The sequence below is a fragment of the Petromyzon marinus genome, chromosome 27, assembly GCF_048934315.1.
Source record: "Petromyzon marinus isolate PM22_M1 ecotype Great Lakes invasive population chromosome 27, UKy_Petmar_22M1.pri1.0, whole genome shotgun sequence".
Classification (NCBI taxonomy): Eukaryota; Metazoa; Chordata; class Hyperoartia; order Petromyzontiformes; family Petromyzontidae; genus Petromyzon; species Petromyzon marinus.
The window spans coordinates 7,363,487-7,378,190 of record NC_133693.1 but is presented as its reverse complement, the minus strand read 5'-3'; the positions used below and the strand labels follow the sequence as shown (position 1 = coordinate 7,378,190).

The following is a 14,704-nucleotide window of genomic DNA, read 5'->3' as shown; positions in this document are numbered from 1 at the left end:
GGTCCGAGCGGGGCAGCGGTTGGAACCCGCACCCTGGCTAGGTCGGTTAGAGTAGCCTCCCCTAGGCACCCGTAGCTGGAGGACCCAGATGAGTGATCCTGTGTTAGGGCACGATAGCCCGGAGGCAGTACCTCCCCAGGCAGTGTGTATAGAGGGCCGTTGCCCTGAGTGAGCCGGGGTTGTATTGCTGAGTGTCAGAGGAGTGGTCCAGTGTTAAAACACGTTAGCCGGAGGAAATACCTCCCCAGGCAGTGTGTATAGAAGCGCCGCTCCCCTCAGTGAGCCGGGGCTGTATTGCCGAAGTATTGTGAATAAAAGTCTTGCCTCCAAGATCAGTCTCCGACGTCTCCAGAACTCACTACAGTACATATGAATTGTCTTTGAAACTGATTGGCCTACACGAGAGAGAGCCTTATTGAGGGCCTAGTCTCACCAGTGTCAGACGAGAGAACGCCAAATGGCGAACAGTACAAAGACAATACACGATCAGAAGAACATTATAGCTCGGGGTGAGCAGCTATAATTAGGTTCCTTTTATTCAGGTTTTTGTATATGGTATCATTTGTATCACTTCTTAAACTCTTCGTGCTGTATAAATCCACTATTAATACATTCTACAATGAAATAGTTTGTACATATATTTAAAAAATAGTTTGTATAAAAAAACTATTTTTTGGAATCGGAAACAATTAAGATCTTTTTAACTAGCTGGTCTTTACTCCCAGAGTTGTTGGCTGTTTCTCCTAGTTTTGTTTATTTCCTCCTTTTTATGCACTGGACGTATTGGGATGATGAAATGCGCCGTCATCTCCTTCTTCTCCTTTGTCTTCTTCTCGGGAGGGGGCGTGCCCGTTAGTCCATTTACATATCGTCCCGGATGTCCCCAGGAAGCCCATTCTTGTCCCGCCTGGGGGCCCGGCGACGAGGACCCGTTCTACAACTGTTCGATTTCAATAGCCCGCCCCTTCTTGTTTTTGACCAAATTAGTTCCGACGCTGTCTGCCGCGTGGCCGCAGACGCGAGCCGGGCTGTGACTGCTGGTTGACCTGGGGTCCTTCACGATGCTTGTGGGCTGCGGCACGCTGATGGTCGTCGGATATTGTTCAATCCCTGGGGTCCGGGTTCATTACTATGGGGTTTCGTCGGTAGTTGATAATTATCCTGGTTTGGGTTTTTTAATTGTTCTTGTTTCCACTACGCGGAGGATGGAGGTCAGCCGGGATGGCTGGTTTTCTTTTTTTACTGGGGGGGGGGGGGGGGTGATGTAGTGATATAGAATCGGTCACTTGGCAGAATAGCGCTTGTTGCAGGCAGGGAAGGGGATCTGCAGTTACAGCAGCCTGACTGACAGCAGGTCACGTGATAGACCAGAGAGAGGGATGTAGGGGAAAGGTTACAGAAGGGGCACGTGAGGGAAGCTCAGGAACCCGCTAGTAGGTTCTAGAAAGGGGGCGTGAGCGGGACGGAGCGAGGCCACGCTGGGAGGATAAAAGGGGGCCCTGAGCGGGAGCTCATGGCTGTCGTTTGGAGTTGGATCCCGTCGTGCTGCTGCGTTTTCGTCGCTGTCTTCATCAGTCAGGCAGTCTGCCAGCTGTCTTGACTGGGAGCTGTAGTTACTTTCTGTGAACTGTTAAGGCTGTTAATAAACAGAGTGCCTCCTACTCTTCGTGTCTCTGAGTCAGTCACTACATATTGAATGAGACATGGACTCTGCATTAGATTAGGGTTCTTGCATTACATGAGACAAGTGACGTAAAATTATGGTTCTGTATTAGATGAGAGTTCTGTCACATACAATGAGGGTTCTGTACGGGATGAATACAGGTTATATACTGTATCAGACCGAAAACCGCACGCTCATCCGAGACAATAAGTCCATGATTATTGTCAAGTGAAGGTCAACTTCAACCAAATATCTACATTGCATCCTCATGCCACCCACCTACCCCTCTAACTTCCCTCTGTGCACCGTCCCCAACCTTCACTCTATTGCCTCTTGTAAAACTTTGAACGTTCATCGCGCAGTCTGTTGTTGTGGCCATGACCCTTTCTAAGGTCACCCAGCCCCACGTGGCAGATGAAGAAGAGATTAGATAGGAGTGCGTGTTTCACATAGTCCATCCTCATGCTTTAAAATACCGTGCGGAATGCAAAGATGCACTGTCGCTGGGTCTCCACGATGAAATAACTCGAATAAGCTGGGAAACTGAAAAAGCTCAGCTTTTAAATAAACGATATATAAAATGTAAACGGAATGGTTACTCTGGCATTTGGTGCTGTGGTAATTTGTGTAGTTTTTAGTCCAACCGCATCATGCATCAGTGATCGGATGTAATGTCACGTGCAGCTTACTTTGACTGAAAATGTATTCTATGCATCTGTAGTAGTGGTGGGGCACAGCTATAATCCTGGCACTGTGGAGGAAAGGGATCGTGGATCACACAATTATCGTGAAACTCACTTCCCATGGGCATTGACGTACGATGCCTTGGCTTGCCAGGTGGCACAGCACAGTGCACTTATGTCTCTTTTGTATGGGATAGAGCGTTGCTCCCTCGCACATGTCGACTTTCTCTGGTTGCTGCATACTGTACACATTCATTAGTTGAAAACATGTTAATATATAGAGGACTGCAGAGCTTGGGCGATTGTTGAAAGCGCCGGCTCCCCACCTGGCTGCTGCCTTCCAGTTTGTCTGTGGTTCCTCAGCGATTGTGAGATGCAATGTGCATGAACGACGACGCAATTTAAAAATTAAACATAAACAGTAGTACATTTATTCTACAAGATACATTTTATTCTCTTTGGGAATAGGGAATGTTGTTTGCAGGATGCGTACACTGTAATGTATTCATCCAGCCGATGTATTTTTTTTCCAAACAACTTTTAATTGAATAAACAACACTTCATTTTCCATGCCAAAGACGTCTTTACGATATAAGGCATGAATTCAGATAAAGTTGGAATCCTATGTGGGTTGGAGCATCCAGTTCTTACGTCATTGAATTCAACTAAAGCAGTCGGGATGATGTATGATCATGACAGACTGATGAAAGGATGTATATATGAATAAATACACAGGTGGGCAGACATATGAACAGGGACATAAACAACTCTGTAGATGGACACAAGGGGGTGCCGAAAGACAGACAATTAGACAAACAGGTGGAGAATCAGTCATGCAGCACAGAAACAAGCATATACAGGTTGGCAGATATCTATACAGAGATGAATAAACGAACCAACAGATAATTGACAGATGGACTGGCAGATGTACTGACAGATTGACAGGTGGTAGAATGGACAGGAATTTAAGCAAACAGGTTGAACAATCAAAGAGGTATGAACAGTTTCAAGCGACTGAAACAGTCATTCTCGTCAAATTTGAGAGATGTCTGAGATACAAACAGCATCTTCACAGGAGAGGGAGAAGGAGCAGCAGGGCAGGGTTAGAGACCAGGCAAGGAGGGTAGTGTCGACCGCTGTTCAGAAGCGCGGACGGTAACGGAAGGAAATTTCGTGCGTTGGGTGCATGACGCCAAATCCGAATCGCGACACGTTGATGTCTGGCACTTTAGTGGTGGGGTCGGAGAACTCGACGTCGTAGTGGATCAGCATCAGCACAATGAACCTGAGCAGAGACACGCACACACGCACGCACGCAGACGCACGCACATTAACGCAGGCACATTGACGTACACACATTGAAACACGCACGCACATTGACGCATGCGCACATACACGACGACCCCCCCACTTAAAGTTAGATATTGTAGGGGTAACAAAAAATTTGGCCCAGGCTGCAGACCCCCAAGACCCTGCGTTAATCCGGCCCTGGTCACAAAAGGGGAACTCACTGTTTGATCTCGTTGGTAGCGAAGAATCTCCCAGGACAGATGGACACACCGGCACCCCAGGGCATTGTGGGATACCGGAGCTTGCGCCCAGACTTGAAGAAGTCCGTCTTCTTGGAGCCGTCCTCGTTCAGGAAGCGATCGAACTTAAACTCCTGCCATTGGCAGAATGAGACAACGCGTCACAGATGGGCAGGTGAGCTGCAAGGCGGTTGCCATAGGGCAGAGCGGAACAAGAGGATGGCCTAATCAGGTGCTCCTTTTTTAAATGAACGATGCACTCAGTCGCAAGAATATCACAATCCTGCTTGGAATTGTTTAGTAAATTACTTGTTCAGCTTGTGGGACTGTGTGGGAGGAGTCTGGAGAAAACCAGAAAAAAACCTCCCAACACAGTATAACTACAATATTGTTACTATGATTATTTGCTGTACTGCCACCTAATTGACCATTCCATCTTAACGAGTGTTTTTCTTCAGGTGGGCGGAGACCGGAGCACTTGCCCTGGCCTCTACGACAGACACGCACGGACAGCAGCCTCCCCCACCTCGGGATCCGCGTGGACCTCGGGGTCCATGTGGGGGCTCAGGTGAGGGAACATGGCGAGGCGATCACCGGCGCGGAGCTTGGTGCCCGGCCCGCTGGCGCCTGGAACCTGCAGCGTCATGTCCTGCTGGACGGCACGCACGAGGATGGGAGCCGAGCGAAGGCGCAGCATCTCCTCAATCACGCTGTCTGCATGGGGGAGAGGGGCGAGGGGTAAGGAGGAGTCATGATGCCAAGTCATGATGAATGTGGGGAGCGTTTGAGCAGTAGTTGGCGCACTGTGCTATGAACCCGGCGAACCGAGTTTGATACCCGCTCGCGGCAAACATTGGTGATAAATATCTGAAACTGGTTCTCGACCTCCCCTCTATCGACTCAGTCTAAAATGAGTACCTGATGCAGTGTGCAAATGTCAGCATTTCGGTAACAAAGGTGGACAGTCGTGATGCTTGCCACCCACCTCCTCGTATACTCTGTTGGACTTCATAGTTGTTGGCCAATCGCACTTGCCCGAAAAGTTTGTTAAAGGCTATACAGCGGGGTGGGGATCTCTGTGAGTATTAGATTAAGCGGATAGGCGAGTGGGTGGGCAGGTGGCCGAGTAAGCGAGTGAGCAGGTGAGTGGGCACGTGCGTAGACACACCAAGCACGGGCGTGTTGACGAGCACGTCGCGCGTCAGCGAGATCTCTCGCGTCTCCGCGCCGTCGCTCTGCCCCGTCGCCTCCAGCAGCTGCTGCACCTCGGCGCGCACGGCAGCCATGGCGTCCGCGTGCTTCATCAGATACGCCAGCGTCCAGAACGCCGCGGGGCCCGTGTTACCCTGGTCACATGGGGGACATCCCAGCCTGTGGTCGCTTTGCTGCCCGCCTGCACTTTGGAGGCCAGGTTGGTAGATCAAACAATTTCATAAAATTCCATCACTATTCGTGCGTATTAAGGGCGCCACCTCCTGCCTTGCCAAGGTAAATTGTTAAAGTCAAGTAAAAACGTATTAAACCAATGCGTACTTTCGCATGTGTAGTTATGGGTATGTCGGCACTTTAAGCAAAATTAGCCAAATTGGCGTACGTATGTTGAACTTCTTTCGCACCGTATGTATTAGATAAAAGTTTTTCTGGCTGGATTCCTGGCACACAAGCAAGCGCGCATGCGCAGAGGTGACATCATCATGCAGATCTGCGTGATGATCCCACAGTGTTGAGTCGGGTTTGTGTGTTGTGCTGACATCATGGCTCTCCCCCCCCATCCTCCCACCCTTCAGCCTGGCCGTGTATCTCCCGCATGCGATAGAGGAGAGATAGCAGGAGGTGAGGGAGGATGATAGAGGAGGGAGGAAGAGATGGAGAGGAACGGAGAGGAGAAGGGCAGGGAGAGAGTGAAAGGGTGTGAAACGGAGAGGTAAAAGAGGGCAAAAAAAAAATTAGGGCGAGGGAAGACGACAGGCAGTGAGATGATTCGGGAGAGGCAAGAGAGATTGAGATGGGAAAGGGAGAAGTTGGAATAATGAGAGTGAGATAAACAGAGAGATAGGGGTAGGGACGATATAGTGGAAGAGAGGAGAATATAGAGGGAGGGAGGGAGAGGTAGAAAAAGGGAGAGGAATGAACAACGTAGCAAATCGAGAAAGAGAGATAAACTGGGATATATAGTACAGAGGAAGGCAAGAGGAAGGTGGAGAGAGGGCTCAATACAAGATAACAAGTTTTGCTGGCTGGCTGTCCGGGATGTACGGAAGCTCACATTCAAGGGAGATGCAGTTTGCTTTTTATAATTTAAGACAAAAGCAAATCGCATAGTTACTCATTCTTTTTAGTGTTTAACAATTTTAAAAAAGCCTGTTTAAACATGAACAGTGTTGTGAGTTTTGTAGATCAACACCCCCCCCTCCCCCATACTCTTTGGTTCTTTCGGCAAAGTCACGTAGGTATAAAATAAATCACGACGTTTTGGGTGCAACACAAGCATCTGTCACTTTGCATAAGGCTCTGCTGCAGGGCTGATTCAGGGGCCTTACCTGAGAGGCCCAGAGCAGCATGAACAAGGTGCGATCCCGGGTCTCTTTGTCGGCCTGCAGCTCGACAAGCTTTTCGTCGCGGCCCAAGATCCAGGGGCTGACGTGCTCACGCACACGCAGCAGCGACACCGTCAAGTGCTCCCAGAACCACGACTTGAGTCGGTCTGCTTCCTTCCGCTGGGCTGAGCCTAGGAGAGAATTGGGGGGAGGGGTGGGGATGTGTAGGGAGGGGGGAGGGAGAGATAGAGGGACAAGTGAGCTGGGGAACAAGAGGACGGTCAAGCAGTTGAGTGGGTGGGTGAGTGAGCCAGTGGGTGAGTAAATGGATGAGCAGGTGAGCACGTGGGGGAGTGAGTGTGTAAGGGTGTGGGAGAGCGGATGTGTAAGTGGCTAATCATGTGGGTAAGCAGGTGGGTAAGCGGGTAGTTGAGCGGGTGAATGGGTAGGTGAGCGGGTGGGTGAATGAGCGGGTGGTTGAGTAACCGGATTGTTGAACAGATGAGTAGCTTGCTGGGCAGTTAGAGTTATGACAATGGGCCATACGAGACGAAACATGCATGACAGAAAACACAAAAGGGACACATTTTTTTTTTAGTCGAATGCTGACCTCATTCATGACAATTTATAAAATCTCTGTAGGCCTGTGGCACCACCCCAGCACCGACGATGATCCACTCGTGCTCGTGGGTGTTCTCCGGGCACTGCAGTTATAAAAGATACTTGAGACGTGCATCATGAATATTGTGTCATACCGGGCCAGAGCGTGGACGTGGCGATGGCGGGGAACAGCTGATCGTACTTGCGGAACTCCTTGAACACCTCCAGGGAGTGTGTGGTCTGCCTTGCCGGCCCGCCCGGTTCCTGGCCAAACAAAGCCAGGTAGCCGGCTCTACGTGCAGCATGGACAGGCATTACTCAATAACGATGATAACCACAATGATGAAGATAATGACGATGGCAATGATAACGATGTTGAAAATCACAATGAAAACAACGGAGGGAAAATAGCAAGAGGGGAGCACAAGAAGAGGAGCAGAACTCAGTGTAGCATACCTGAACACGATGCCATAGCAGAAGTCAAAGAGACCGGATTCATGCCACTTAGTGTCCCCGTGCCCCCCGCACCCCCCACGACCGTTTCCTTCATTGAATGAACCTGGCCCCATGAGCAGGTGCAGCTGGGACATCATGGCGTCTGTCAAGGCGACCAGCCCGTCGCCCTGCAAGTGGCTGCGGGGCGACACGCACACGCGACCATGCACACGCGAGCGCACAACGGTCCCCTGTGCAGCTGTTGGAGCAAGGGAGTGTTTCATCATCCCATAACTTGGCTGACTTTGTCTCCATACCATACCAAGGACTAATTTAAGGCTCAGTCGACCCCGGGGAGGGCTCCAACAGATATTCGTCACGGATGTTGGCCGTTAGTGGCAAGTAAACCCAGGTCAGTGGGCTACCCACTACACTAGAGCTCCCCACATGAGCACACACAAGAGCACACCAACAACCGCCATTCGCCACAAAGTGGCGGTGACATCACCATGGTGCATGAGCCAGGCTAGTTGCACCTTGAGGCCACGGTGATGTGTCGAAGGCTTGCTGGCAGGTCAGCGTACATACCCAGGTGCCCTGGTTTGATTGCCTGAGGCGACTGGAATATGCACCACACTCAATAGTACAACACAAGCGTGTGTTACCACTGCACCACTCTGCGCCAGAGTTAAAAGGATCACGAGTGAGCTTTGGTGCGAGCTGTAGCTTGAGGTGCCGCACCTAACGTTGTGGGCGCTGGTGGCCGTATGGTACTCGACCTTGATGTTTACGCCAAAGACGACCAAGACGAGCTGGCGTGCAAATGCTTTGAAGTCAAGCGCGGAGCGTGGTTCGCGCGCCACGGCCGCCATATCGTGTGGGTCCAGCATGAACGTGATGTACTTCCCGCCCAAGCACACCTGCGGCGGTGCAGGGGAGACACACAGAGACAATGAAAAGATCCCGCGTATGGCCTACGCAGGCTGCTGAAACGAGTGCTGTTAGCGAGTAGTCTGTGTCACCACGCCATTAAAAATGGCGTCCGAAAATTTGAAAAGAATCTCGTTGCAGAGTAGGAGATGTAGCACCAGGAAGGAAGATAGCGTCGATCTCGATCAGCCCAACTACCCACGTGGCTCTGCATTAAGTGACAAGTGCTGTGTCTCCCAAATTGATCAATGCAGCCACATGCAGACTTCGAAGAACAGCCGACGATTGTCGACATCATCCTTGAACCCAAAGAACAGGAGGTTGGCGGAGGACGTCAGGGTGCGCAAGGTGGTGATGTTGCCAGCGCCGTGCCTGGCAGCCTTTTGTTGAACCATTGCTGATGTTTACACACCGCACAGATGTGAAATTATAGCTGAGTTGACCTAGGGGAGGCTCATATTTACCACTGTTGGCCATGAGTTGAAATAAAACAATCTTCACTGAGTTTGTAGTGATATGTGCTATCCACTAAGTTACAACAATAAACAACCGCTGCCCATTTGCCTCTAAGTGGCGGTGACATCACCATGGTGCTTGTGCCAAGCACAGACGCACATGATTGGCATGCACAATTTCAAGTGCACACACGTACACAGTAGGATGAATTTATTCAGCACATTTTATATTAGTCACAGTCTTAGTCTAGTTGAAGACAACCTATGTAATTCTATTCAGGTTTTAGTATGGATCTTATTTAGTTATTCACAGTTTAGAATTTGAGTCCACACTTGGTCATGACATGTTGGTGTGAGGGGCAACACAATTTAAAAAGGTTGCAAAATGGGGCTCAAGATAAGTATGGAAAAAAAAACAAGTAGAGTTGAACAAACAAATGAAGATTTGTGTTGGAGGAACACAACTGGAATAGACATCAGGGTTTATGTGAAGGCTGACCGGGATTAAAGGATGAAATAAAGAGGTGGACAAGAGTAGGTTGCAATTCTTTTGAAAAACTAAACTTAATGAAAACAATCAATGTGCTTAAGGAATAAAACAACCAGATTTGACAAAGAAAGTTCAACAAAAGAAGGGGCTACAGAAAATCACGGGAGAGGAGGTGCATGCTTGGAATTATACTGAGAGACAGAGGGATATATGAATCAGATAACATGTGCAAGTTAGAGGCATCGAATTGACTGGAATGAAAAAGTAAAAACTAATTTTAAAACCAAAATGTCAAAATTAGTGGCCCCCACATTTTAAAAATGAATTTTGTACTTTTTGGCTTTGTAACCTAGGCCTAGGAGAGTTTGTGTATGGAGATATTAGAGGTTATTTACCCCCACTATGGTTGTCACCTGTCCTGGATTTCCTAGGACATCCTCTTCATAAATAAGATGCCTGAGGAGATCTGCAAGTCTTCTTGTGACAATAAACTCCCTGTTTGTGTAAATTGCATAATAATACAGCACTCACTACAATGTACTTGTATGTTGATCTGCCCTATTTCATTATCATATATCCTGTTTATTTGTTCCACGTTTATTTGTTCCCACTGTCCCCCACTGCTGCTGTTGCTGACCGTGAAGGTGTCTCCGTGCTTGCGCTGCATGCGCCGCAGGAAGGTGTACATGTTTCTCCGGAACTCGATGGCATGACCCAGCCATGGGATGAGGCCTTTATCAAGAGGAGGCTCTCCTGGGTGCCTGGGGGGGGGGGGGGGGGGGCACAGATGGCATTGATGGGTTGGGAAGGTGGAGGGGCATTGAGGTGGGGGGGGGCATGTGGGTATTGAGTGGGGGGAACAGAGCAAGGCCAGGGAATGAGGAGAGGGGCTAGAGATAGAGTTCAGGCATTAGGGACAGGAGGAGGGGTGTGCTACCAGTTTTATAGCCCACTAGCTTATATACCCCCGGCATTGCCCGGGCCAAAAAAATATTTCCAAACTAAAGTAAAACCTTGGATTGCGAGTAACTTGGTCTGCGAGTGTTTTGCAAGACGAGCAAACATTTTAAATAAATATTAATTTGATAAACGAGCGAGGTCTTGCAATACGAGTAGTACGTATATGCTTTGTCTGGCAAGCGTCACGTGATCACAACTGATATACGAGTGCTTTGATATACGAGTGCTTTGGATTACAAACACGTTTCTGGAACGAATTATGCTCGCAATCCAAGGTTTTACTGTACTCTTCAAAATCTAACAGCAGTGCGTACTGACTGTGGTGGTACCTACTATGATTACAGCAGTGCATACCAACTGTGGTGGTACCTGCTATCACTACAGTAGTACATGCTGACTCTATAGCAGTATTTATCGACTCTATAGCACAAAGTAATCACCTGACGGAGTGGCGTGGTGAGGCCTAGTCCCATGGAGAGCCTTCGGCCTCGCCTAGATTGTCCAGCTGGCCGAGGTGGCACCTTGGCAGGCTGGGGCTGGGCTGCTACCCCTGACCCCCCCCCCCTAGCCACGATCTCCCCGGCCGCTCTGCAATAATATCTACGGCCTATAGTGGTAGCATCTACCAACTGTATAGTAGTAACTGCACACATCGGGGTGAGGGGGACATCACACAGTGAAGAATTTACCTGAGCTAAATTTTGATTTAAAGCTTTCGTGACTGCAGGAATTCATATTCTTGGTTCTTTCAGTAAAGTCTTTACCGAAAGTCTTTACAGAAAGAACCAAGAATATAATTTACCTGAGCGTTTAGTGTATTTCAATAGCATTTTTAACGCAAAATAAAATGTCCCCCTTACCCTCACCGAAGGCGTGCGACTTGGCCTGGGCCGTCCCCCCCACCAAAGGCGCATGCACGCGTAATAGATAAAAAAAATAAAGAGGTAGCACGCAAAAATCTCACTAAATCGCAAATTAAACTAATCTAAAGTTGACGGATGTGAAAAAGGAATAGCGCTTGCTCACGGCAGGGCTTACGGCAAGGTACCTGGCTATTTTTATTTAACGTAAACCCCACCGTTGGAGAGCGAAATCGTTCGCAAGCGCGCGAACAAGCACAAAGCCACACACAAACCCACAGACAATTTTTGACTTTTATAGATGTAAGGGATCTGCGAGCCACCCTCACGCACACGCACCACGCAGACACGAAATCTCCGCTCTCACTAAAACACGCACCAATCACACGCACGGGAATGCGCTGGACGGGGGTCAGGGGATAAAGGGCCATAGCGTCACCCGGACCAGGCGTGCCAGACGTGGATGTGTATTGGGAGCGAGCACGGAGATGGAGGGGTTAAAAGGGGCTGCGAGACGCGTGTTCGGGGTTGGTTTTGGAACGGGTGTTGTTGTGCGTTGGAGAAATAAAAAAGTGCTTAAACCAGTCTCCGACTCCTCTTCATATATATAGAAGAAGATTAGGCCATGGTACTTATTAGTTTTTATTATAAGTTTTATGGAATGTGTAATGATGAGGTGTGTAATGGGGTGGAAATATGTGAATTGCTGAGGTGAACAGTGGTTAGGTATGGTATGATTTTTTTAGGTGTAGCAAGGTGTGCAATGGTGTGATGAGGTTTAATACAAAATGTCGTGGTGTGGTTTGGTTAGTGTATAATGGTAAAGCGTGGTGAGTGTGCAGTGTTGCAGAGTGCCGAGTGTGTAATGGCAAAGCATCGCGAGTGTTTTATTGGAGCGGAGTGGTAACTGTGAGGAGCAATAAGGTGTTGCGATTGAGTTGTGGTGATGAGCGGATCAGTGTGGTAAAGCAATGGCGAAGAATGGTGAGCCTCACTCACTGGCTTCTCCGTGTGACGAACAGGACGAGACCGATGATGACGAGGAGCCCCACGACACATGAGGACGCGAACAGCACCAAGCCGGCCATTACGAATCACCTCTACACAACGCAATAATGTACCATATGTAGTGGAGTAAACAATACGCATAGGAATTGGCCATATACAGTACATACAGACAGACAAGGAGAACGGGTCACATGAGGTCGAACAGGTGGTCGAGTCGCGGGTGGCGTAAACAACCGGAAGTAATTAAGGGAGTCGTGGCACGAGGGCTGTGATTGGTCTAGAGGCTGTTAGTGTTAAGTGGTGGCGTCTGGATGTCTGATGGAGGGGACAGGTGCGAGCTGGCGGAACGTGGCAATTAATTAAGGCTAATGCGAGAGGGGATAAAACGCGAGGTGGTTTGAACGGAGTAGAGTTGCTGCTGGGGAGTTGTTATTGGAGAGTTATTGCTGGGCAGTTGTTGGCGAGAGGTGAAGAGATACGAAGAAGACAGCTGGAAATGTTAGGGAAGAATAGATAGAGAGCCGGACCCCAAAGACAGTAAATAGCGATAGGGAGAGTCAGCGTTAGCGGAGATAGATGAAGTCACTGTGCGTGAATAGATAGATGGAGTCACTGTGTGTGAATATACAGACAGGATACTGTGTGTGTGAGGAGATAGAAGACGAACCACTGTGTGTGGAAGGGAAGTCACTGCGTGTGAAGAGATAGCGGCGATACTGTGTGTGAGGAGATAGAAGACGGACCACTGTGTGTGGAAGGGAAGACACTGTGTGTGAAGAGATAGAAGGAACACTGTGTGTGGAAGGGGATGCACGGACGATGCTGAAGTAAATTGGAGTGTCCGAGTTGGCGGAGCACGGAGAGAATTACTGTGTGTACGGAACGATGGAATAAAAGTGACGGCGGAAAAAGAGACGGTTGTTGTCCGAGTGAATTCACGGCACTACACATATAACACAATGATATAACACAATACAACACGGGGCGGTGACATTGCCCAGCGGAAGTGCATTTGCCGTTTGTTGCAGAGGTTCAAGGTTCGAGCCTCCCGGCCGCCCTGGTTAATACTGCAGTTGTACTATCCACGAACACACACCGTCTCCTTCACGATGGTCATTAAAAAAAAGCCTGTGGCATTATTTGAAAAACAGTAGGCCACCTTTACTGTAGCCTTGCATCCCCTTTGGTTCTCAATAGTTGGAGAAATGTAGAATGTCGATAAGTACATAGGTTTGATGAAACAAAGCAGTTGTACTTACGTGCGCGTGCTTAATTTGTTTAGATTATTTACCTTCTAAACAAATGTGGCCACGTCTCGCACAACATGATTTAATTTATTTTGTTTTATTTTATTACCTACGTGACTTTACCGAAATAACCAAAGAGTATGTGGATCATTGCAGTCACGAAAACTTCAAATCTAGATTGATACTTTTATAGTTCAGTCGATCTTACCTGGTAAAAAAAAGGTGACGTTTCAGGCGATGGACCTTCTTCCTAAGACATACAGAGATGACAATGCAAGTGATGATAATGTAAGTGACAATGACGCCAATATATCAGTGATGCTGAATTCCATGTGATACTGTTATGATGATGATGTTGGCTGTTTAGACCATGTCTCCTATAATGACTATACTGTATATATATTCTTGGTTCTTCCGGTAAAGTCACGTAGAAGGGAAACCATGAAATTAAAATATACAAAAACAATAACATTCTCACTTTTATTGTTTTATGTATATTTTTTTTATTGTTTCCCTTCTACGTGGTGACGTTACCGAAAGAACCAAGAATATGAATCCCTGCAGTCACGAAAGCTTTAAATCAAGGCTACATAGTACTTGTAAGTGTGTGTGGTGGCGGCGGTGACAGTGACGGTGGTTAATGTCAGTGAAGACGGAAACCCGGTACTGAATTCTTACCTAAAATTCAACAAGCCGAGGCAGATTCACTCGCAAAATCCACGTCGATATGAGCAATAACTCCACGACTTTTAAACACAACTATTGCAAAAACGCATACGCGTGGACGCACCCAAAACGCTCACAAGACGGAAGATTACGACACGCATTAAAAGTATTAAATCCGTTGCACAAACGACGCCTGCGCTTTTTTTAACAATTCGCAAGGGTTAGAACTCATCCGCCGTGACGCTGCCGCAGCATCAACAAAGACGCCAACCTCCCTCACCAGACTTGTTGTGGGAGGTGGGGGGCAAGTGTTGTGGAGCACCACCAGCACCACCACCAAGAAGAAGACGAACACACACAAGACACACGGGGGAGACGGGTTACCTCCAGAAGACACAGCTCCTAGTGCTCGCTCGCTCGTGGAATTTGTTGTTGAAATTGAGAAGAATCGATTTCCGATTCAGTGTGTGGGAACGCATGGGAATCGATTCTTTATGAGAATAGAGTCGACTCCAAGCCACCCCCACTTCCCCCCCACCTCCTCCCCACCTTGCCCCCACTTACCCTTACCCCCCCACCTCCTCCCACCTCCCCCCTACCTTCCCCCCACTTCCTCCCCACCTCCTCTCCACTTCCCCCTA

The 14,704-nt window shown here is 48.5% G+C and overlaps 1 protein-coding gene across 4 annotated transcripts; it reads right to left on the bottom strand.

Annotated features, from left to right (window-relative positions):
* Positions 1 to 2,775: 2,775 nt before the first annotated feature.
* Positions 2,776 to 14,507, bottom strand: LOC142929235 (7-alpha-hydroxycholest-4-en-3-one 12-alpha-hydroxylase-like). 4 transcript variants are annotated; one of them, XM_076070074.1, is made up of 12 exons: positions 14,344 to 14,507; positions 13,606 to 13,647; positions 12,142 to 12,242; positions 9,960 to 10,083; positions 8,189 to 8,367; positions 7,469 to 7,645; positions 7,168 to 7,304; positions 6,416 to 6,603; positions 5,044 to 5,221; positions 4,402 to 4,589; positions 3,858 to 4,009; positions 2,776 to 3,631 (listed from the first exon to the last, which is right to left on the bottom strand). In XM_076070074.1, exons 3-12 carry the CDS (start codon positions 12,228 to 12,230, stop codon positions 3,487 to 3,489), a joined length of 1,557 nt encoding a protein of 518 aa, XP_075926189.1. In that variant the 5' UTR covers positions 12,231 to 12,242; positions 13,606 to 13,647; positions 14,344 to 14,507; the 3' UTR covers positions 2,776 to 3,486. The 4 variants fall into 4 exon arrangements, with proteins under 4 accessions (XP_075926189.1, XP_075926190.1, XP_075926191.1 ...); XM_076070075.1 differs by having other exon boundaries at positions 14,448 to 14,466; XM_076070076.1 differs by lacking the exon at positions 13,606 to 13,647.
* Between the last annotated feature and the right edge of the window lie 197 nt (positions 14,508 to 14,704).

Coding starts and splice junctions, on each gene's coding strand:
- LOC142929235 (XM_076070074.1), bottom strand. CDS start 12,230: ATGGCCGGCTTGGTGCTGTTCGCGTCCTCATGTGTCGTGGGGCTCCTC. Junction 10,084..12,141: donor TTCGTCACACGGAGAAGCCA/GTGAGTGAGGCT, acceptor CCCCCCCCCCAG/GCACCCAGGAGAGCCTCCTC. Junction 4,590..5,043: donor CGTCAACACGCCCGTGCTTG/GTGTGTCTACGC, acceptor TCCCCCATGCAG/ACAGCGTGATTGAGGAGATG.